General features: G+C 37.1%; 1 protein-coding gene across 3 annotated transcripts in view; it reads left to right on the top strand.

Moving 5' to 3' along the window:
- The window catches only part of Map4k3 (mitogen-activated protein kinase kinase kinase kinase 3), a 101,234-nt gene that overhangs the window by 18,644 nt on the left and 57,396 nt on the right, over positions 1 to 25,194 (top strand). For all 3 annotated transcript variants that reach the window (XM_013017988.1, XM_013017987.1, XM_013017986.1), the window contains exons 3-11: positions 7,560 to 7,624; positions 9,899 to 9,954; positions 11,318 to 11,365; positions 13,762 to 13,804; positions 15,893 to 15,965; positions 23,157 to 23,288; positions 23,485 to 23,547; positions 23,630 to 23,711; positions 23,806 to 23,916. In XM_013017988.1, the coding sequence (XP_012873442.1) occupies positions 7,560 to 7,624; positions 9,899 to 9,954; positions 11,318 to 11,365; positions 13,762 to 13,804; positions 15,893 to 15,965; positions 23,157 to 23,288; positions 23,485 to 23,547; positions 23,630 to 23,711; positions 23,806 to 23,916 (673 nt within the window). The remainder of the gene's footprint in view (positions 1 to 7,559; positions 7,625 to 9,898; positions 9,955 to 11,317; positions 11,366 to 13,761; positions 13,805 to 15,892; positions 15,966 to 23,156; positions 23,289 to 23,484; positions 23,548 to 23,629; positions 23,712 to 23,805; positions 23,917 to 25,194) is intronic.

The raw sequence follows: 25,194 nt of genomic DNA, 5'->3' as shown, positions 1-25,194 counted from the left end.
TGTGTGTGTGTGTGTGTGTGTGTGTGTGGAGGTAGGGTGTGTGTGTGTGTGTGTGTGTGTATACACATTGTCTAAATAGTCTTAAATCTCGGATAATACCATCTGTCCATATGGCACCTTTGATGTGGTCAACTGTCTTTGTGCCAGAAGGCAGCAGTCTATGCCATAGTTGAGGGTTTTGAGTTAAGGTCTTGGAAACCTGGCCTTATCACTTATTGCTGGTGTGATTTATGGCAAATGGCAAATTATTCAACTATTCTGTCTGTCTGTGGAAGGTTGCAGTTCTGTCAGCCCAGGGAGAAAAATTCATCAAGTCTGTCTCAACCAGTAAAGCTGGGAGTGGTGGTACACACCTATCATACCAGCTATAATGGGAAACGCAAAATAGGTAGATAACAGTCCAAGTGAGGCATGGGTAAAAAGTGAGACCCTATCTCAAAGAAACCAGTGCAAAAAAGAACTAGAAGCATAGCTAAGCAGTTCTCGCCTACATAGCAATTACAAGGCCCTGAGTTCAAACCATAGCAACATACAAAGAAAGAAAATCAGCTTTTTGACAGGAGGCATGCATGAAAATTTATAAAACATTTAGATGATTGTAGTTGCAGTAGATAAGGGTGTTGGCAGTAGACAAATGGAACCTTTTATGTCTTCCTCATGATGTAGAGATTGAGCATAATTGTTGAAATGTTTTTTGACAGAGAGTATATTCTTTTAAGAATGGACTTGAGGGGTAGGGGATTCAGTTACATTTATCCTACTATATTTGTTACAGTAATCCTGGAAAAGGATGGTAGTCCCTAGAGATATTAAAACAGAAATTTTGGGTTTTCTAGAGATAGGGCTAAGAAGAAATCGTAACTAGCATGAATTGTAAGTGCCTTTTTCAGTTTTCAGACAGCATAAAAGTTTAGAATTGCCACTGCTTATAATCTCTCCTTTTTTGTTTTAAAGAAAGAAAACTTAATTTTGAAATAGCTTAGATTTACAGAAAAGGTAGATATCTCTGTATAGATCTCACTCACCTTTCCCTGATGATAACATATTACAAACCGGTGGTACACTTGCTAAACTGAGAAATTAATATCAGCACAACATTTCAGCAGTTTTCTGCTAATGTCTCCAGATTTGGAGAGGAAGTAGGATTTTAGAAACCACTAGGCTACACTGAGAGTTGTAGGTATAATTAAAACTGGGTCATAGAATAGAATCCCCTGCAGGCCAAGCTGACCATTGTTCTTAGAGGTGAAGTGGATGAGATGGGTTACCCATACTTGTTTTTAAAGCAGTGTTTTGAATATCTATTTAAAAATGAACCAGGGTGGTTTTTTTTGTTTTGTCAGTTGTGGGGTCCCTGGGCGCTGTCCCTGAGCTTTTCTGCTCAAGGCTAGCACTCTACCGCTTTGAGCTGCAGTGCCACTTCTGGTTTTGTGGAGGTACGAGATAAGGGTCTTATAGACTTTCCTGCCTGAGCTGGCCTCAAACTGAGATCCTCAGATCTCAGCCTCCTGAGTAGCTAAGATTACAGGCATGAGGCACTGGCATCCAGCTACAAACCAACTTTTTGAATTTGTCTCACAAATAAAGTTACCGTATATAAAAATATCTAGAAGCTGCTGAGCTTTTTATTTTTTATACTAATGGTTTAGGACTCAGAGGTGGGGACTTTTTTTCCAAGGGCCTTTTGCATATTTATAACATCATTTGAGGGCCATAAAATTATCAAAACACTTAGATGACCAAAAGTCAGCCAGTGAGAAGTTATATCTGCCCTATCACATACCAAATGATATCCAGGGCCATGTAAAGCCTGCAGGCTGGACATTCCCCACTGCTGGTGTGGAGGTTTCGTTGTTTTCAAGTGGAGTAGTCATTGATAAGTGCTTTATCAGTAAGAAAACCTGCAGTAAGTACAGGAGCTGGGGACCAGTAGGGCGTACCTAGACAGAGGCAAATGACATGCCAGTGTTTAGCAGAACATTACAGTTGCTGATTCTTAAGGATCTTGGTCATAGTTTATTTTACTTCAAAAACAGTCCTGTTTGGGGGAAAGATATATAAATCATAGTTCTGTTTTAAGTCTGTGACATATTTACAGTGTGGAAAGATGAGTAAGCATATTTTAGAAATAAGACTTTGAGGTCTTGAACTAAGTATTAGCATTTTGGTTTATGTATGTTCTAGTAAACATCAAACTAGAAGATTAAAATTATGGACTTGCCACACAAACACCACTTTTCTGTTCTTTGTAAGACAGATAAAATTTCAAAATAAAAAAAATTTATTGAGTCAGGAAATAGTGATATATTGAAAATATTTACCCAGTTAATTTTAATCTCAGTTCTGGTGCTTAATCACAACCATTTTATAACTTGTGGCCTGCACAAAATGGGCCAATTGACTCAAGCCCTTTCCTATTAGATGTCTGTTGAATGACCTAACACAGATAGAGATTTATCATCACAGTAGACATTTGTGGAACAGATGGACTTATTTTCCTAATAGATTTTGACTATTGTGCTAATATCGCACTTCATTTATCCAGAATGCTACACAGGTAAAAATATTTTAGCCATCTTAAAAGGTAAAGTGTTAAAATATAACAGCTGGAGTTTTTTTTTTGTTTTGTTTTGTTTTGTTTTTTTGTCGGTCGTGGGGCTTGAACTCTGGGCCTGGGCGCTGTCCCTCAGCTCTTCAGCTCAAGGTGAGTGCTCTACCACTTGAGCTACAGCGCCACTTCCGGTTTTCTGGTGGTTTATTGGAGATAGGAGTCTCACGGTCTCTCCTGCCCAGGCTGGCTTTGAACTGCGATCCTCAGATCTCAGCCTCCTGAGTAGCTAGGATTTACAGGCGTGAGCCACCAGCACCCGGCTGGAGTTTGTATTTAAACAAGAGAAAAAGACACTAATTTCACACATATGACAATGTAATAGTGAAATATGTAGGAGAATAGAGAACTCGTTTCCTATGTTCATTTTCTCTACCAAGAATTGTTTTCAAATTGGAAAGAATAGAGAAAGCAATATTAAGATGAAATTGAAGTGTAATATAGGTGAAGAGATAATTATAGAGCAGCTAGATATTTTAGATGAAGCTTTTAGATTATAGAAGTGGTATCTCATTATACTGAAAAATTAATTAGTAAATGTGGTTGTCACCTACTGTTAGTGAATATCTTGACAAATACAAGTGGTATCAAAGATTACCAGTCATCAATGACGAGTTTTTGATTTCTAGAATATGTAGTCTATCAAACTTGATGTCAGTATTCCGTCCCTAGCAAACATTTGGGATAGATTATTAATCATTATTATTAGCGAGCACATATGAGAAAGTAGTAGCGAGCACATATGAGAAAGTAGTAGCGAGCACATATGAGAAAGGGGCCTGAACTCTGAGCCTGGGCGCTGTCCCTCAGCTCTTCGCTCAAAGCTAGCACTCTTATCACTTGAGCCACACACAGTGCCACTTCCAGCTTTTTTCTTTTTGCTTTTGTGGTGCTCAGGAATCGAACCCAGGGCCTCAGGCATGCAAGGCAAGTTCTCTACCACTGAGCCACCTTCCCAGCCCTAGTGTTGTCTTCTTGATTTGCATTTCTTTTATGGCTAGAGAAGTTGAGCATTTCTTCATGTGTCTATTGGCCATTCTTATTTCCTCTTCAGAGAAGTTTCTCTTAAAGTCTGTAGCCCACTTATTTATTGGGCAGTTGTTTCTTTGAGGATTTGTTGTTGGGGGATTTAATTTTTTGAGTTCTAAGTATGTTTTAGATATGAGACCCTTGTCCGTTGTATAGCTATAGTGAATAACTTCTCTCAATCCGTGGGCTTTCTATTGATCTTGCTAGCTATGTCCTATGCCGTGCAGAAGCTCTGAAGTTTCATACAGTCCCATTTGTCCATCCTTTCTTTGATTTGTTGTGTTTCTGGGTCTTTATTAAGAAAATTTCGGCCTGTGCCAAGGAGCCATAGAGTTTCTCTTATTCCTTCCTGTAATGTTTTCAGGGTGTCTGCTTTGACTTTGAGGTCTTTGGAGTTGATTCTGGTGCAGGGTAATATATAAGGATCTAGCTTTAGTTTTCTACAAATGATTAACCAATTTTGCCAGCACCATTTACTAAAGAGGCTGTCTTCCTTCCATTCTATTTTTTAGCTCCCTTATTGAAGATTAGGTGGCTTTAGGTCTGTAGGTTCATTTCTGGGTCTTCAGTTCTATTCCACTGGTCCTCAGGTCTGTTTTTGTGCTAGACCAAGCTGTTTTGATTACTATGGCTTTCTTAATTTCGAAGAAATCAAAGTTAGCATGTAATATAAATACCTGCATTCCTATGTTTATCAAGACATTAGTCACATAGCAATATCATAGATTTGGCCTGGGTACCTGCCAACAGATGAGTGGATAAGAAAATGATCTGTGAATTGTGCCACCAAAAATAAAATCATGGCATTTGAAGAAAAATAGGACTGGACTCATCATGTTAGGGTGATATTAGGTGATGTAGAAGGAGAAATATGTGAGAAAGAGATTTGATAAGAGACGAAAATAGAAGTAGAACTATTGGGAAAGAAGAAAAGGATTAGGGAAAGGGATGAACAAAAGAGGAATATGACCAAATACATTATATACATGTATGAAAATATCACACAGAAACCCATTGTTTTGTACAAATAATATATGGTAATGAAAATAAATTACAGCAAAAGGAATATAAAACAGTTTACATGTTATATTCCAGGATTTTTACAAAGCAGTTTTAATGATCTTCTATGTAATCCTAAATAACCACTAAACTTATTTTTGTGAGATATGTAAAGTCCTGCTTCCTGTTTCTTAGGCACTTGAGACATCTGTTTTACATGAAGATTGACTTGTGGCAGCTGGGAAAATGTTAATAGTTTTCGAACATTTTGATATTGTAGCTTTTTAAATTTTTTACTCATAAAGACTATTAAGAAAATGGAGCTATGGTTCAAGTGATAGAGCAAAAAAGTTAAGGGACAGCACTCAGGTTCTGAGTTCAAGCCCCAGGACAGACACACACACGCGCACACACACATACACGCACATGCACTCGCACGCACATACAGTTAACAGTGTGAGTCAGGCAACACGAGCACACAATTAACAATATGAGCCAGGCACCAGTGGCTCACACCTGTAATCCTAGCTACTCAGAAGGTAGATATATGAAGATTGCAGTTCACTGCCAGCCCGGGCAGAAAAGTCCATGAAACTCATCTCCAGATAAGACTCCTATCTCCAGAAGCAAGTGGAGCTGTGGCTCAGAGATAGAGTGCCAGCGTTGAGCAAAAAAGAGAGGGAGACGGAAGGAGGGAGAGAGAGAGTGTGTAAGGTAGAGGAGAGAAACAGAGTGGGAGAGAGAAGAGGGGAAAGAAAAGGTTAGGGACAGTGCCCAGGCCCTGAAGAACAACACACACACACAAACATACACGCGCACCCACGCACTCACGCTCTCTCTCTCTCTCTCTTTCTCTCTCTCTCTCAAGAATCCCAAAGAGTTTATGTGTTATACTTGTTGATATTTAACCTATTAGAAATTAAAACAAATATTTAAACTCAAGAATACATACACACCATATTGCAGTAGCTGTCAGGAATGACATGATAATTTTTAGTTTCTGTGAAACTCTACTGTGCTCTAATGAGAGAAAAAGTACAAGAGGCAGATAAATTCTTAATGGTATGATGAAAGGGTTTTGAGTTTGCTGTCCCACCGAGTACCCTTAGAGGCCAGGCAATATAATTCTGTAGTCCAGATACCAAATTTCAGCCTGAGCATTACTGTAAGGGTATTGACAGATTGATACTCCAGAGGGGAACTAATTTACATAGAGCATCATATTTGCCACCATTGAAAGATGTTTCAAACATTAGTTAAGCTTATTAATAAATCCACTAGTGCATGTTAAAATAATTTATTAGCTAGTCCCTTGCAGTTGATGCCTCTGTAGGGTACGCTCCTAATTAAGGTCTTTCACAAGCCACTTCTGGGGTGTGTTTAGGGGAGAAGTTTATTTCTAATTGGGATCCTTAAAAATATTAGCTCCAGCCGAGTAACAGTGGCTCATGTCTGTAATCCTAGATACTCAAGAGGCTGAGATCTGAGGATTGCTATTGAAGCCAGCCCAGGCAGAAAAGTCTGTGAGACTATTGTCTCCAGTATACCACAAAAATGCCAGAAATGGAGCTGTGGCTTTAGTGGTAGAGTGTTCACCTTGAGCAAAAGAGCTCAGGGACAGCACCCAGGCCCTGAGTTCAATCCCAAGACAGGCATGAAAAAAAAAGTTAGCTGCATGGATGTGGATCAGACCTAAAGCAAATAGCGGTTTCACACGGTATGTGCCTGCAATAGCTGCTGCTGCTGCTTTTTTTTTTTTTTTTTTTTGGGTTGGTCATGGGTCTTGAACTCTGAGCCTGGGTGCTATCCCTCAGCTCTTCAGCTCAAGGCAAGCACTCTACCACTTGAACCACAGTGCCACTTCCAGTTTTCTGGTGGTTTGTTGGAGATACGAATCTCATTGACTTTCCTACCCAGGCTGGCTTTGAACCGTGATCCTCTTTGTTGTTGTTGTTGTTGTTGTTGTTTTAATTTAATTTTAATTTTTATTATGGAGGTGATGTGCAGAGGGGTTACAGTTATATAAGTCAGGTAATGTGTATATTTCTTTTTGGACTATGTCACCCCTTCCCTTAGTCTGGCATTTTAAAGTAATAGATATACTGGGAGAATTGATAAGATGCATATTTGAGGCAGAGATAGATAGATGTTCATCTGTACCCCTGACAACAAGATTTTCACTGGCACATTTTACAAGAATAATGAATAGCTATACAAGGAATAAGCTAAATGAATCCTTACTAATTATTTCTTCTAGGGCTGTCTGGTATGATATCTTAGATTGTGAACATGAGAGAAATGTAGTCGGAAAGCAACATAATTTTATCTGGTTATTTGGAGAACATTGTTAATTCTAGATATGAGGGTAATGTTTGATAGCAAGATGATAGCACTTTAAGTGGTATTGCTGTTTTCTTTGGCAAATCTGAGATAAACAGAGGGACAGAATCTTTTTTTTTGGGGGGGGGTCCGGTCGTGGGGCCTGAACTCTGGGCCTGGGCACTACCCTCAGCTCTTCAGCTCAAGGCTAGCGCTCCACTACTTGAGCCACAGCGCCATTTCCGGCTTTTTCCTTATGTGGTGCTGAGGAATCGAACCCAGGGCCTTGACTATGCAAGGCAAGCGCTCTACCACTGAACCACCTTCCCAGCCCATCTTTTTAGGTAAAAAAAATCTATTTGGATATGTCTGATGACAGATTTATATCTACAAAGGATGTATTTTAAATATTAAAATTTTAGTTCAATTATAGCAGCACACTAGATAAAGTCATTAATTCATAGAGACTAATTAGTGTGTTAAACAATAGCACTGCATTTATGTGGTTCTCAAGATTATAGCACACAACTAACCTTAAGATAACTACCTCAAACAGGCAGTTTTAATTGTGAAGATATGATACATGCCTATTTTCTTTTTATAGGCGAGATAAACTTTGGATTTGCATGGAGTTTTGTGGAGGAGGTTCTTTGCAGGATATTTATCATGGTAAGTCAAAGTTACATTTTTCTACAGATTAAATAGAATTTCTTAAAATATAATCATTTTGCTACATTCTAACATTGTTTTAAGGAAAGAAAACTATGTTTTATCAGTAAGTTTAAATACATAAAAGTATTTAGAATATGTATGGGTGCATAGACTGTTGGCTTTATAAGTAGAATAGTTATGTGCTAATTCTGTGCTAATTTGCTAATTCTGAACAAGGCACATTATAATTTCTTCAAAATGTCAAATTCAGACCTTGTAGAAGTGTAAAAGCTTTGAGGCAGATTTTTCAAATTGATTTTGCTCTCATATATCCAAGTAACATGAATTAAGTGTTTATTCTCTTATTGCTAAGATCTGGGGAACTCAAAACCAATTAAAATATTTTTGTAGGAATTCAGTGACATAAGGAAGATTTATAAAGTGAAGTCAGTGTTTACTGTCTTTTTTCCCCTGGTTCTTCAATTTTCACGGGCTACAGAGTAAGCTTATCCTTTTTCTTTTTGTTGCATACTTTTTTTTTTATTGTAAAATAAGAATGTCTTAGTAGTTTAAGAAGTCAGGCGGATGTAGTGGCTCATGTCTATACTCTTAGCTACTTGGCAAAGTGGAGATCAGGAGGACCAATTTGAGGCCAGCCCATGCAAGAAGTTCCTCAGACTCCATGTCAGCCAATAAAAAGCTAGGCATGGTGATAAACACCTGTCATCCCAGCTATGCAGAAAGTCAAATTGGGGGATTGTGATCCAAGACAGCTGAAGCACTAACAAGACCCTACCACAGAAATAAAGCAAGAAGGGCTGAAGACATGACTCAAGTGCCTGAGTGCCTATCAAACATGACTTCACAATTTAAAAAGTAAATAATATTTTATGAAGTCAGTTTTTAGCTGGGTATGGTATGTAGGTATGGTAATTCACCTGTGAGCCTAGCACTCAGGAAACTGAAGCAAGAAGTTCTCAAATTCAGGAATGCCTAGGTTGCATAGAAAGACACTCTCTCCAAGAAAGGGGGTAAAAGGTCAGTTTTCTAAGTTATTTTGCAAATTTGTTCTCATTTTTGTCATATTGAGGTTGTTTATTGCCCAGCATGAGTCCTTTGTAATAAAGTAGATGGTGAGAGTTTGGATAGAATTTTGCTGTTTTAACAATGACATAACCAGCCAGGAGCTACTCTTCAGGAAGCTGAGATCTGAGGATCGAGCCAGCCCAGACATGAAAGTCTTGTGAGACTCTTATCTACAACTAACCATGAAGAAGCTGGAAGTAGAACTGTAACTCAAGTGGTAGAATGCTAGCCTTGAGCAGAAATGCTCAGGAAGAGCAACCAGGCCCTGAGTTCAAGCCCCAGTACCAGGAAAACAAAAAACAAAAAAACTTTGACCTAATCATAGGGTTATAATATTTCTATAAAGTTAAAAAAATCATTCTCCAGTTCTTGGATTAATTTCTCTACTATTGTTTCCCTTCTCTTCACTGACAATTTTTTTCCTAAGGAAATTTTTGTGCCAGTCCTAGGGCTTCGTTTACAAAGCTATTAAATGTGGCTAACTGTGACCAAAGAATTCCACCATTAGAATTTAATTTTGTTTCTAGCCAGGCACCAGTAGGACTAACCTGTAATCCTAGCTACTTAAAAGCTGAGATCTGAGGATCATGGTTTGAAGCCAGCCTGTGCAAGAATGTCTGAGATTCTTATCTCTAATAAACTACTCAAAAAAGCCTGAAGTGGAATTATGGCCCAGGTGGTAGAGTGCCTCAAAGCCAACACACACACACAACCTTTGCATAAAATCATAGAGTAATATTTTGAATAATGAAGAGACCTTTACTCTCCAACTTTTTAAGTGAAATTTATATAACTGGAAAACTAAATACTTTTAGGGGAAAAATACTGATTTAAAAGTAGCTATAATATTACACATTAATTTAAAAAAGGTTTGATAAAACCCTAACCTTTGGGGCATTCTTTAACATTTAAGGGATGATGTTGAATCAGTGAAATACTAAAATGAAAATATAATTGATGTCAATGATATTTTGGTCTTTTATTGGTTTTGTAAAAATTGGGCAGCTTTGTGGCAATCACTGTTGTAAACCATGAAGAGAACAGCAGTGAACCAATCTGACTAAAACATTGAAAATAAAAGGGAGTTCACACTTGGGGAGCTTACATTTTCATATAATTGTTCCTGTATATTGTCTATTGTAAACTTTATCACTTACTTAAAAATGTGTATTGATTAATCTTATTTACACTAATTTTATTTTACAGTAACTGGACCACTCTCAGAACTGCAAATTGCTTACGTTAGCAGAGAAACATTGCAGGTAAGTCAAATGCTAATTAAAAAGAATATTACCTCTTAAAAAAAGGACATACTGCTCTTGAAGACTTTCAGTACATTTTTGCTTATATGATGAAAATTATATTTATTTTTTTTCATAAATATGATATAATCTAAAATTCAAGCATTATAGTTGTACATATTTCCCCTAATTTAAAAAAAGGTTTGAAAATTAAGCACTGTGGTGAGAATTGAAATCCATCATGGTACTGGATGGATAACTGGCTAGATAAATACCTTTTTTGGGGGGAGGGCGATGAGGGCAGGGGTCCTAGGGTTTAAACTCAAGGCCTGGTGCTATCCTGGAGCTTGAGCACAGCTCTACTTATGGTTTTTTTGATGGTTAATTGGAGATAAGAATCTCAGGAACTTAACTGCCCAGGCTGGCTTCAAACCACTATCCTCAGATCTCAGCTTTCTGAGAAGCTAGGATTATAAGCATGAACCACCAGTGCCCAACTGAATATACATCTTTTAAAAGTTATTTACAGGCACACACAAAAAGTATTTACAACTATTTCTAGAGTTTATTGAAAATTGTCTTAAAAAAATTAATGGTTCCAACTGAATTTTAAGCTGGGCACTGGTGGCTCACACCTGTATTCCAAGCTATTCAGTAGGCTGACATCTAAGGATCACTCACAATTCAAGGCCAGCTGGGGCATTAAAGTCTGTGGGACTCTACTTCTAGTTAACCAGCAAAAACCCAGAAGTGGAGTCATGTCTCAAGTGCTAACCTTAAAACAAAAAAGCCAAGCAAGGGGCTGGGAAGGTGGCTCAGTGGTAGAGTGCTTGCCTTGCATGCATGAGGCCCTGGGTTTGATTCCTCAGCATCCCATAAGCAAAAAGAAAAAAGCCGGAAGTGGTGCTGTGGCTCAAGTGGTAGAGGGCTAGCCTTGAGCTGAAGAGCTGAAGGACAGTGCCTAGGCCCAGAGTTCAGGCCTCGGGACCAGACCCAAAAAAAAAAAAAAGCCAAGCAAGAGCCTGAGGCCCTGAGTTTAAGCACCAGTCCTGGTACAAAACAAAACAAACAAACAAACAAAAAAAAAACAGAAAAATGCTATCTGAACTTTAATTTTTCTCCTAGTGTTTTTTTTATTTTTCCTTTGGGGGAAGAGACTTAGAGATTGGACCAAGGGCCTTGTGCTTGCTCTGGGCAAGTACTTTAGGATTAGAGCTGTACCACCAGCTCCTCACTTTCAAGATTCTGTTATCTTCTAGGCTATTTTATTTAAATATTATTATTTCTAGACTTTCTGTAGAGAAAAAATAAAATATAAACTATTCCATTCCTAAATTATGTTCTATGATAAAAATCTTATTTTTCTGTTGTCTTTAATCTCTAGGGATTATATTACCTGCACAGTAAAGGAAAAATGCACAGAGATATAAAGGTATACATTATATTTCTAACCTAATAACCCACCCTTCATTTTTAAATAAGAAGATTATTCAACAGACCTGTTTTGAATATTCTACTTCATAAATTTGTTGTCAGATGTATAGCATCTTACCCAGAGTTCAGGCCCCATGATTTGGGTGGGGGGGAGTATATATATATATATATATATATATATAGTCAGTGGATTCATGTTATAGTCACTAGCAGATACAGGTTAGGCCCATAGCTTCCTTCCAGTAGCTAAGCTTCAGATAGTAAGCTTTGTCAGTCTTAAGTTATTTGACCTTGAGCTGGGAAGGTGGCTCAGCGGTAGAGTGCTTGCCTAGCATGCAAGAGGCCCTGGGTTTGATTCCTCAGTACCAAATAAAAGAAAAGGCTGGAAGTGGCACTGTGGCTCAAGTGGTAGAGTGCTAGCCTTGAGCCGAAGAGCTTAGGGACAGCACCCAAGCCTAGAGTTCAAGCCCCATGACTGACAAAAAAAAAAAAACCTTTGACATTTTCTTATGGTCTTTGAACTGATAGAAGAGAGCAAGTGCCCTGATCATGCTGGAGCTAGCACAGTGCATGCTTCTAGAGGTGCTGCCATCGCTCCGATCTAGATTCTCTTCATTTCATTTTTTAATGCCTGTTAATCCTTCTCCTTTTGTTTCTCAAGCTTTCTTTAGTATGACATTTCTTAGCCATTTTTGGAATTAGGACAAATCATGTCACTCTTTTGAGTATCTGAAGAATGTCATAGACTTTCTTCTCAGAAAATTCCCTTATTTACTCATGCTCTCAAGTTCTTGAAATTTCAGTGGACTCAGATTTTATTATATTTAATAAACTAAGAAAGCTCTATGTTATTGCTGCTGAGGTAATTTGGAAGAACTGACATTTGTCAGAAGTGAAGTTTGGCATGCATTTTAAGTAGTATTGGCATGCATTCCAATTAGTAATGGCATGTGTTTCAAGTTCATATTGGTTTTAGAGCAATATGCATAAAATACAAATACATATATAGAGATTAGAATAAAAGCAAGTATGTAAAGATTCAAAAGTATAAGACTATTTTAGAGAATGTAAAATCTGTATTGGAAGAAAGAAGAAGAAGAGGAAAGTATGAAATTAATAAGTGATGAGATTGTCTAGGCAGTTTGGTCTTCTTTTGTCAGAGTTTGAGTAAGTTCCAACCAGCTGTCTCTACTCGGCCTCCACCACCATTCCTCTATGGGCTTCTGGACTTCTCCTGGACTTGTGTAGTAGCCATCAAAACTCTCACTTTTAAAGTTAGGTGTTGTCACTTTCCTGCCATCTCACCATGTCCTCATTTTGGAGTCCAGATGCTTTCACAGTGCCCTCTAATGATCTGGCCCTTCATTTCTCTGACCTCATCTTACACTGCAGTCTACTCAGTTTTACTCATTCTGGCCTTGAGTCCTTGTGTTTGCAGTTCATTCTTCCTGGAATGTTCTTGTAGATAAGTTAAAAGCCCTGCTGTAGTCTCCTATCTCTTCTTTTTCTCCCTTTACTCATTGTTCTGTAGAGCTGCAGAGTATCAGGGGTGTAATCAGCTTCACTGACTTGGAGGCAGGAAATCTCTTCTTCATCTCCCCTCTCCCTTCATCTTCTATTGTTTCTTCTTACTGTTGATTAGAGATATGTGGGACAAATTTTCTCCCTAAGCCTATACTTTATTATTAACAGCACCTTAGATTAAAGAACCTACCTACTTTGACTTAGCTCATTTAAAGGTACAGAAAAGGAGGAGAGAAAATCCTGTAATACCATTAGTTTAAGATGGAATAGTCATTACTATCTTTGAACTCAGGTCAAGAAGCAAAAGTGGTTAAAATGCTACCAAGTCATGTAAATGAGTGACATTTTAATACTGTATGCCTTTGGCTAGTTGAATTATCCTAAACTCATTAGGATAGATACCTTCCATAATTATGCAAGCACAGGTTCAGTGATTGTGAATTCCTAGCAAGAGAGGGTTTCTTGGGTTTTTTATTTTGTTCTTATTTAAACAGGAAATAGCAACCAAGTTTAAAGTGTAATTTAAGCCACTGAAAATAGCATGGTAAAGTAGCATCTTAGTGTTGTGATGATGTATAGGCATTGAGGAAGTATAAGATGAAAAGTGAATATGTCACTTTATGTTAGCATTTATCTATGTTAATAGCAGCTTTTCTAAAGACAGAATGTTATATAAGAATAGTCAAGTTGGCTGAAAGTATGGACATTAAGTTTCCTTTGAATATAGTAATTAGACATTTCAATTGCACACTTTATTTTCAAGTATTTCTATGTCTAAGGCTGGGATTATTTTAAATAAATATGTTTGATATTATATGTCCTATCTAGTATAATGTCTTTCTGTTTAACTAAAATATTCTCACTTTGAAGGGAGCTAACATTCTATTAACGGATAATGGCCATGTAAAATTGGGTAAGTAAATTTGAATTCTACCGCATGCACCAATGTAATTCTTAAACATAGTTTATACTTATTGTTTGGGGCCTTTTGTTTTGCTTTATAGGAGTAGATTTGCACTCCAAAGATAGTATTGATGGGTTTTTAGATGGGATTCTCAAGGTCTAATATATTTTGCCTCTCTGCCTGATTCCTCTTAAGCAGTAATAAAATCTGTCCTTCATATGAGACAGATTTATTGCAAAAATACTGTGACATAATATCATTTGGGAACTCTTTCATTTTTAATTTCAAGAATGGGACTTCTAGTTAGAGATATGTACAAGTTGATGACAAAAAACACAGAAATTTTAAAAACCAGTGCCTCAAATTTATTAAATCTTACATTGTTTACTTCAGCTTTAAAAACAAACACAAAGCTAGGTGCCAATGGCTCACACCTGTAGTCCTAGCTACTAGGAGGCTGAGATCTGAGGATCACCGTTCAAAGCCAGCCCAGGCAGGAAAGTCTGTGACACTTTTACCTCCAATAAACCACCAGAAAACTGGAACTGGCTCTGTGGCTCAAGCGGTAAAGTGCCTGCCTTGAGCTAAACAGCACAGGGACAGCGCCCAAGCCCAGAGTTCAACCCCCATGATTTACCAAAAGTAGAAAATAAAATTTTTAAAAAAACACAATATTATAAAAGAATGTAATTTAAATGCTGAATGTTGCTTTATTTTAAACAATAACTTTATTTCATTTTATTACTTTTTGGTTCAAGTTAGGAATTAAAGTTCTAAATTATGACTTAATTTGAAAGCTTAAAACAGGAAAAATGTTCAGTATAGTGACTTTATGTGTTTATATTATTATTTGTGTTTGTGTGTGTGTGTGTATGTGTGTGTGTGTGTGTGCGTGTGTGCGCGTGTGCGCACGGGTACTGGTGCTAGGGCTTGAACACAAGGCCTAGCATTCTCACTAGGCTTTTTCCCCTCAAGGCTGGTGCTCTACTTGAGCCATACCTCTAGTCAGCATTTTGCTGGGTATTTGGAGCTAAGAGTCTTGCAGATTTGTCTGCTTGTATTGGCTCTAAGCTTCAGTTCTTGGATCTCAGCCTCCTGAGTAGCTAGGATTATGGCCAGTCCTGACTCAATATAGTAATTTTATCATATAGGTATTAAAGGGTAACAAATATGTGAGTTAGGACAAATATGAACTATATCATACTGAATTTCATAAGTCAAAATACACTATTTGTAGTTTTATAAAGCTATCAATAGGTCTGGAGATGTTGGCTCAGTAGTTAGAACCCTTGATTAGCATGTTCACAACCCTGAATTCAATCCCCTGCTCCACCAAAATTAAAATAAAACTAAAACTATAAAGTGAATCTGATTAAAAATCTTTTACATGTTATATAGCATAATTAACATATAATAGAGTCTTTGTAAGTGACTTGTAAAATGAGAAAAATAGAGAAGATAAGTTCTGTTCATTTAATCTAATTTTTGATGACTTAATGAACAGTTTATATCAGCCAGATCTGAGGATTGAGTTTCAGAGCCAGCCAGGGTAAAAAGGTCTATGAGACTCTTTGTCTCCAATAAACTACTCAGCAAAAGCCAGAAGTGGCACTGTGGTTCAAGTGATAGAGCACTAGCCTTAAGCAAAAAAGGGTACAGTGCCTAGGTATTGAGTTCAAGCCCCAAGGCTTACACCAAAATAAATAAATAAAATAAAAATTAGAAATATTACTCTGCCTTTCTCAAGGGAGATTTGGGAATAGGGAAGTACATATTGGTACATATGGGAAGTACATACTGCATGGATGGTTGTAAACATATGACCTGAAATTAAATGAACCTTAAGATAAATGAAAAAAATTACTGATATTTACCCTTTGTTATTTGGTTCATATGGGACTCTATTTGGCTGTAATATACACTGACTGCTTTGTAGTATTTTAACACTAGTCCATCAAAGTTAAAATTTTAATGTAGTGTTGGAAAATATCTCTTATCTGTAAAAATTAACTTACAGTTTTTCATTTTCAATAAACAGTTTTATTTTCTCTCATTTTATATTTCTAAATGTTTTACTTTTTTTAAAAAAAAATATAGCTGATTTTGGAGTATCTGCACAGATAACAGCTACAATTGCCAAGCGGAAGTCTTTCATTGGTACACCATATTGGTAATTATATTTTAATTGATTTTTAATCTTTTTGTTCTATTATTATTGCATATAGTATTTCTAAAGCTATAAACTAAAAAGGTTATCAACAAGTAATTTAGGTATATATACTTGTGTATAGAATTACTTGACGAAAAAATACCCTGTCATAATTTTTTATCAGACAGAAAAACCCCTAGAGATTGAAGGTGTTTTCAGGAGCCTTCTAGTTTTGCTGGGAAATCCCTACTTACATATATTTTCCAAGATGTTTTTATGTGTATCTTTCTCCACTTCTATATGCTAACATTACTCTATTCACAGTATCCCTTTGCTCAAAACATTTTGTAAGATTGACTACAATCCAAGCTTAAATAGGGATTTCTTGGCATTTGAAGTGATCTGTAGTGAGGCCTCTGTCCACTTAAGCTTGTTTCTAGTAGTCATCCACAGACCTTTCTTTCTTGCTGAGTAATTTGTCTTCTAGGGAATCTTTGACCATCAAATAAACGCTCTTCTGTTCATTTGTTTGTTTACTCAGTTATTCTTGTTCTTATTTTTCTTTTTGCTTACTGTGTACCAGTTAAAATACTAAGCACTGTGACTAGTGGTGGACAGGTTCACAACTGTTTCAGTTCATTCCATTAAGTAGATTTATGAATAGTAGGTGAAGATTTTAGCTCTCATCCATCTTCCAGTCATCTTATTACAGTGTACTTGCTGATTCAGTTAATACATACACATGTATTGTCATTATCAATAATATCAATATATTAATATTAGTTAATTGATATATTAATAATATATACTCAATATATTCTCTTGAATTATTTTCCTCATTTAATACTTTTTAATTTGCTTAGTTTCTTTTTTTTGGTCAGTCTTGGGCTTTAACTCTGGGCCTGAGCATTGTCCCTCAAGGCTAACGGTCTACCGTTTGAGCCACAGCAACACTTCTGCTTATATGGTACTGAGGAATCAAACCCAGGGCCTCATGCATGCAAGCCAAGGACTCTACCACTGAGCTACCTTCTCTACCACTGAGCTACCTTCCCAGCCCCTTAGTTTTTTTGCTTAGTTTTTTTAATGCCAAGATAACACTTTTCATACTTTTCCATATTTTCTAATTCTGTATGATACCTCTATAAAATTTGCTGTACCATGGAGCCTGTCAAACTGTCAGTCCTGAGTTTTGATGACTTGGTCGATTGGTTGGTTTTACTGTGGATGGTTGAGTTTTTTGTTGTCATCATTGTTGGTGTTATTGAGTTCATGAAATAATTCTTTCCAGTCCTGTTATAGTTGTTTTGCATAGCTTTGCCCTGGAGTGCTTTACCTTGGTGATTTCTTTGATTCTGAGTCTTCCTCTTTTCTTATGAATGAAACATATTTTAATATCTTTATGGTAAAAGGTACATGGAAGTAAATTTTTTGAGACTTTGCATTTTTGAGACTTTGCATTTCTGACTTCACTCTTGATTAATCATTTGAGTAGATATCGAATTCTAGGTTAGAATTTTTTAAAGTGTTTTGCTATTGGGTCTTTTTCTCCAGTACTATGATAGCATCATGATGCATTCCTTTAAATGTGGCCTTCTTCCAGCATGGTGCCAGTGTAGCATAATGATGCACTTCAAGAAAATTTTTTTTCTTTTTTTTTTTGGGGGGGGGGCGGTCCAGTCGTGGGCCTGAACTCTGGGCCTGGGTGCTGTCCCTCAGCTCTTCAGCTCAAGGCTAGTGCTGTACCACTTGAGCCACAGCGCCACTTCCGGCTTTTTTTTTCCTGTTTATGTGGTGCTGAGGAATCGAACCCAGGGCCTCATGCATGCAAGGCAAGCACTCTACCACTGAGCCACCTTCCCAGCCCCTTCAAGAAAAATTTTTGAGATATTCTTTGCTAGGCAGGTGTTTTACCATATATACCATTTCCCTGACCCTTTTTGCTTTTATTATTTTTAGAATAGGGTCTTGAGTTTATGCCCACAGTGACTTGGACCATCCTCTTCTGTCATGGGTAGACCACCACCATTATAGATGGGAGCCACCATACCTGACAAGCATTTGTGTTTTTTAATCCAAGGACTTACGTCTTTCATCTCTGGGACATACTCCTGAATTGTTTATTTGGTCTTATTTTTCTTTTTTGTTTGTACTTTTTCCCCCCCTGGAACTCATTAGTTTTGTCTCTGACCACTTGAACGAATTTTATTCTTTCATTTTTTTTTTTTAAAGGTGATGTACAGAGTGGTTACAATTACAAAAGTCAACTAAAGAGTACATTTCTTTTTGGATAGTATCACTCCTTCCTTCATTTCCTCCCAGTTTTTCCCTCCTGTCCCCATCCACAAGTTGTATAGTTCATTTTCAATATAGTATCTAGAGAATACCACTGCTGCATTTGTTCACTGTTTGTCCCTCCATTTCTGTACTTCTCTTTTCCCTCCCAAAGACAAACAAGACAAAAAGAAGAGGAAATGAAAACAACCACAAAGAAAAAACTCATTTCCATTTCCTGGAGTCCATTTCAGTAAACATTTTATATGATCATATGCACATAGGCATTGCACCTTTATGTTCGTCTCCTAAGAGTATTCTCCTTTGATTTCATTGTGTGTGAATGAATACCCAGAGTCCTGTATAATTTATTATGTCCCAGTGAATTTTAGATCTAGCTTCCACATCTGAGAGAAACCATGTGCCATTTGTCTTCTGAGTTTGGCTTAGCTCACTTAACAGGATTTGTTTTAGGTCCATCCATTTCCCTGCAATTGACCTATTGTCCTTTTATTTTCTTACAAATCTTCATTTATTTTGGAGCATTAAAATGGAATAAGCCAAGTAAATATTTTGCATGTATCTAAATTAAGTGGGACGTATTATATTGGTCTCTTTTTAACTTGGAATTGACCTATTATTCGTTCTAATGGTTTTGTAACATTTCATTGTGTATAGGTACCACATTATTGATCCACTTATCTTTGAAGGACATCTGGGTTGTTTCCATATCTTGGCCATTATGAATAGAGAGGCGCAGTGAGCATGGATGTGCAGATGTCTTTCTCATATCCTAGTTCATGACGTTCTGGGTAGATGCCCAGAAGTGGTATGGCTGGGTCATAAGGAAGATCTATGTTTAGTTTTTTTGAGGAACCTCCAGACTCTCTGTCCAAAGTTATTGTACTAGTTTACATTCCCACCAACAGTGCAATAGGATTCCTTTTTTCCCCATGTCCCCGCCAGCATTTGTTGGTATTCAAACTCACAGTGTTGGCCAGTCTAATAGAGATGAGTTGGAATCTCAGAGCTGTGTTGATTTGCGTTTCTTTTATGGCCAGGGATGTTGAGCATTTAATCATGTATTTCTTTGCCGTTCTTCCCTCTTAAGAATTCTCTCCTTTGCTGGGACTCCGTGGCTCACACAGGCTCAGGAGGCTGAGATCTGAGGATCACCATTCAAAGCCAGCCGGGGAAGCAAAGTCTGTGAGACTTTTTTTTTGGGTGGGGGGAGTGGTCCGTTCGTGGGGCCTGAACTCTGGGCCTGGGCGCTGTCTCTCAGCTCTTCAGCTGTACCACTTGAGCCACAGCGCCACTTCCGGCTTTTTTTCTTTTTGCTTATGTGGTGCTGAGGAATCGAACCCAAGCCTTAGGCATGCAAGGCAAGCGCTGTACCACTGAGCCACCTTCCCAGCCCATCTGTGAGACTCTTATCACTAGTGAACCAACAGAAAACTTTTGTCTCAAGTGCTCCTTGAGCTGAACAGTGCAGGGACAGCACTTAGGCTCAGAGTTCAAGCCCCATGACCAACCAAAAAAAAAAGTCTCTCTTTGCCCAAATAGTGATTGGTTTATGTTAGTTTCCTGAGATCCTTGTATATTTTGGATATTATGTCTTTGTCAGAAGTGTTGGTGGTAAAGAACTTCTCACAGTCTGTTGGTTGTCTTTCTAGTTTAGTAATTATCCTTTTTAGTTTTAGTAATCCCATTTGTCAAGTCTCTCTCCTGCTATGCCCCTGGGACTCCTCAAAAAGTTTCTGCCTCTGCTTATGACTTGTAGTGTTTCTCCTACTCCTTGGAGTAATTTCAAAGTTTTAGGTCTGCGGTTGAGGTTTTTGGTTATTAGTGCATGGTGGTTAAGAGGTATCCACTTTTAGTTGTCTGCATGTGGACGTCCAGCTTTCCAAACAACCAGTTATTGAAGAGGCTATCTTTTTGTTGCCATATATCTTTGGCCCCCTTATCAAATATCAGATAACTATAAGTATATGGTTTTATTTCCAGGTGTTCTAGACTGTTCCATTGATCTTAGGTCTAGTTTTGTGCCAATACTAAGTCTCACTTTTTAAAAGTGATTTTTTTTGTTTTACTTTTTATAAGAGTTTCTTGGCTTTTTATACTTTCATGAGGTGGTTTCTCTCAAAAAATTGGTAATCCTTGTATTTTAGTTCGCTTTGAAGAACAAAACATTATAAGTTAACTTAAGAGCCCGACCCAGAGCTGGGAAGGTAGCTCAGAGGTAGAGTGCTTGCCTTGCATGCATGAGGCCCTGGGTTCAATTCCTCAGTACCACATAAGCAGAAAAGCCCGGAAATGGCGCTGTGGCGCAAATGGTAGAGGGCTAGCCTTGAGCTGAAGAGCAGAGGGGGTAGCCCAGGCCCTACAACCAACCAACCAAAATAAAAAAAAGAGCCTAACCCCAGCTACTTGGGAGTCTAAGGTAGAAGGATCACGTGAGTATTAGAGATTAAGCTACGCTGGGGCAACATAATAAGACTGTCTCCAGACAAATCCACCACCACCAACAACAAAAAAACCCACAGCCAATTCGTAGCTCTTAGTCCCTGAGAGGTAAAGCATAAGCCTGGTGGTTAGTGTTCTAGAAGTAAGCAGTTGAAAGAAGTTGGTCTGCTACACACACATCTACCAAGTCATGTCTTCTTCCTCCACCCACTGTTCTCCTTTATTCTTGGTATGCTGAAGTCCAAAGCCTCTCTTATTTGGCATGGGGAGGGTTATATTGTGGGAATGGGGAAGGAATAATTCTTGGGGCTCGGTGGAGAACTTTCAAATACTTATTTCTTTTTACACTTATCCTTAGTTCAGCTTTTATTCCTTTTTCAGGCTAACTGGCTGAACTTTTAGAGATTATTTGGGGCTAACTGGCTTGTTAGCTGTTCTTTTCTTCTTTACCTTCAGTTTGACATTTCTTGTGTCATTTTGTTATTTGAGAGGAGTAAGGACCTGATGAACTCTTGTCTCTGTAGTTTGATTGTGGATCTCTTGAAGAAGGAACTCTCTCAGTGAATCTCTGGAGCCTAACCTGATTCTGTATACATTCTCAGTAAATGTTGATAGGACTCCACCTTGAGCCCCAGAGATTAAAAACTTACCTGTTTTACAGAAGTGTAGGAAATACCTTGAGAAAATGTAAAATTGTAAGTTAGGTAAAGTTAGTTATGAGAACACTCACACTTTAGATCCCTACTAGAAGTACCATGTTTTTCCCATCTAAATGTAAAGATAGACAGTTTTTTTTTATCAAAAGTGATCTAAATGTAAAGACATACAATTTCTTATCAAAAGTAATTTTAAGGTCTGGGATAATGCTGACATAGTAGAACATTTGCATAGCAAGATTGAGGTCCTAAGTTCAATTCCCAGTAGTGTTTTATAAAGTCAGGTTTAATGAGGCACAATTTAATGAGGCATTAATTTTTTAGATACACACAATACAGATTTCCATCATCCAAAAACATTTCATTTTATCCTGTATTAGTAAATTATCACTTCCATCTTTACATTTGATACTGCTGATGTGATTCTGCTTTCTACAGGTTTGCCTTTTTTTTCAAATGTCACCCAAAGAGAATCACATTGTCCAGCCTTCCATACTATTTTGCAGTTGTTACATTCTTTTCTAATTTGCTAGGACTTTTTGGTTTGTCTTTAGAAACTGTAACAAGCTTTTTTAAAAAATGAATTCATTGTTTTAATTGTAATAAATCAGATTTTATAATATTTAACTAGATTATATATTTACAGTAGCAAATACACACAGGAAATATATGCAGAGAAGGGCCCAGTGACTGTGAGCCTCATGACACAACATAACCAGCAGCAAAGGAAGTATACCAGCCAAACTATGTCTGTGTTTTCCACAGGGGTGGGGAGCATCAGCTGATGTGGTGTTTTTGGAAGGACTGGGTCATTCAGAGCTACTACCTATATGCATTGGCCCTCTGCTAGGGCATTTTTACCAGCTAGATGGAATCTAATTCCCAGTAACAGAATAACCAACACACTTAATTTCACTTGCTACAGTTTGAATTTTTATGGAAGATTCTTGATTTTTAATACCAAATGTTTTGAAAGTTAAGAGAGGTTTTATTTAAATTGTATTTTTAACTTGCCTGAGCTAGCTTTGCTGAAGGCATACTAGGAAGATGAAGGAGTGTTTATAAGACATTTGTGTAAATTGTTTTTTCAAACTAGAAGAGTTGTAATATTTATCTCCAATAGTTGTTTCCAAAATTATGGTTTAGAATTTGAACATGTATTTGGAAAGTAATCATAAAAATCAAAGTATAATTAGAATAAGACTATAGTGAAGCTTAAAAGAAGTAAAAAAAATGACTGAATTTAGGTAACTTTATTCTGAATAAATACATTTTTATGAACTAGACCCTAATTTTCTTTCTTTTTCATCATTATAAAACTGGAAAACATCAAAAAGTTTATAATAAATAAAAATACTAATTGTGATAATCATTGGTGCCCCAAAGGATAGTTTCAGTGAAGATAGAGTAATGGCTAGATACTAGTTTCTTAATATAAGGAGATATAGAGCAAATATATATGTATGTGTGTATGTATGTATATATACATTAGATTATTATAAAAGATGTTTCTTTGCATAATTTCTCATTAAGAGGGATTGAGAAATGAACAGATTTGGGTGTTTGTTCTCATAATTGTATAAGTTTATGGACAGTGAAGTAGCAACGGTATCACCGGTAGAGGCTTGAGAGAGAGGGAGGGTTGTCTAAGATTTAAAGAACTTGGAAAAAGTGGACCTTTTAAATACTACATATTTATTTTTCAGAAACCAAGGCCTAAATAGACCTTAATTTTCGATGGCAGCAGTTCCATGTGCCTCAGTGGGAGTAGGAAGGAAAGGACACTAAATGGAAGTTAATTTCTGGACTGTTTCCTCAGGATGGCTCCAGAAGTCGCGGCTGTAGAGAGGAAAGGGGGATATAATCAGCTCTGTGACCTCTGGGCGGTAGGCATCACAGCCATAGAACTTGCCGAGCTTCAGCCTCCTATGTTTGACCTACACCCAATGAGGTCAGTGTGTCCAAATTGGAAGAATTCTGTGCTGAAGCTACAGCTTCTTTTCTTCTTAGTGTTATTTATTATGTCATGCGCAAATAATTCACTTAGTCTTACTTTACCTGAATTGGAAATCATTATATGGTTCATAATATTATTAAAAATAAATATTAATTTTTTCTGATGTGCTGTGTTTCATTGATTTTTTCAGAGCATTATTTCTAATGACAAAAAGCAATTTTCAGCCTCCTAAATTAAAAGATAAAATTAAGTGGTAAGTATTTTTATGTTATTAACCTCCATAGCAAAATGAACAAAAAAGGAAATGTAGAAGTCTAATTTCCAAAATTTCTTAGGTCAAATAGTTTTCATCATTTTGTGAAAATGGCACTTACCAAAAATCCCAAAAAAAGACCTACTGCTGAGAAGTTGCTACAGGTATTATTTTTGCCCTATGTTGCCTATATTTGCCCTATTTTCAAAAGATACTGTTTAGTCAAATTTTAAATAAGTGTTCTGTATTTTTTTGTAGCACCCTTTTGTCACACAGCCCTTGACACGTTCTTTGGCAATAGAGCTGCTGGATAAAGTAAATAATCCAGATCATTCCACTTACCATGATTTTGATGATGATGATCCTGAGGTAGGAATTGTTTTTACCAACTAGCATGTATATTTCTGTGTGTGTGTCTCCGTGTCTCTGTGTCTGTGTGTTTGTGTACACGTTTGAGAGAGGTATATACACAGAATGAATCAATTTTTGAATTTCTGGATTTTTAAGTAATAATAATAATAAAAACCATTGGGTGAATAAGTCTTTGTCCTGTGATTTCATGTGCTAGATTTTTCTTTTTGACTACTTATAGATAAGCATTGTCTGACATGGAAAAGGCAGAGTCATTTTAATCCACTTTTGCAATTACCATAGTTTCAAAAAAGTTATTTTGGATGAAGAAGAAAATAAAGAGAAAGCACTTAAGCAAGCTGTTAGCATACACTCCACTTAATTTTTTTTCTTGAAATACTCTTCGTACCATGCTTCATATTGCTTAGTAAGGGTATGATTCACCTTGTTGGTGACTGAAACATTAATGGTCTTGTATAGAAATAAAAACAAACTAATCTATTTCTTTGAATAAAATAACCCTAATATAACAAAAACACTGGCATTAAAAACAGCTTCACTTTGTCGGCATACGTAACATTCCTAGCCCAAGAAATGATTGTGATTCCTAAGGTAAACTCAATATATGTGACATGGCAGGATTCTGTTACTGAATCTGTAATAAAAACAGATGGTCTTGGTCTCTACCGGGAGGTACTGGGAATGGTATGAATTTCAAAGAGGGTATGATGGAATGAAGCCATCCAGTGGTTTAGATGTTCAGATTGTCCTTTGTCAAAGAGGAATGTTTTGTCAAGTCAGCATTCTTCCAGCTAGATATCTTTATACAAGTCTTATGTAGAAGGCCTAAGAAAAAGGTTTGGAAGCCTGGTATTGTTAACTCAGGTCTATAATCCTAGCTACTCAGAAGGCTCACATCTGAGAATCATAGTTTGAAGCCAGCAGGTGCAGGAAAGTCCTTTGAGACTCTTTACTCCAATTAACAACCAAAAACCCAGATGCGGATCTGTGGCTCAAGTGGTAGAGTGCTAGCTTTGAGCAAAAAAGCTCAGGGTAGTGCCCAGGCAATGAGTTCAAGACAAGGGACAAAGATATAAACTATTCTTGATCTTACACTAGGTGGAATTTTGTGTTTTATTACTTTAATTTTGTTTTTAAAAATCTAGTTCTAAAAACCCTTGTACAGGCAATCTTTGATGCATCCAGTAGAAAACTGCTATAAAAATGACATGGTGGGATAACACCCAGGCCTTGAGTTTAAGCTCCAGGACCAGAAAACAAAAAATAAATTCCATT

The sequence above is a fragment of the Dipodomys ordii genome, unplaced genomic scaffold (genome assembly GCF_000151885.1).
Source record: "Dipodomys ordii isolate 6190 unplaced genomic scaffold, Dord_2.0 Scaffold37, whole genome shotgun sequence".
Classification (NCBI taxonomy): domain Eukaryota; kingdom Metazoa; phylum Chordata; class Mammalia; order Rodentia; family Heteromyidae; genus Dipodomys; species Dipodomys ordii.
The sequence above is the reverse complement of the archived record's forward strand: the minus strand, read 5'-3'. Positions and strand labels throughout refer to the sequence as shown.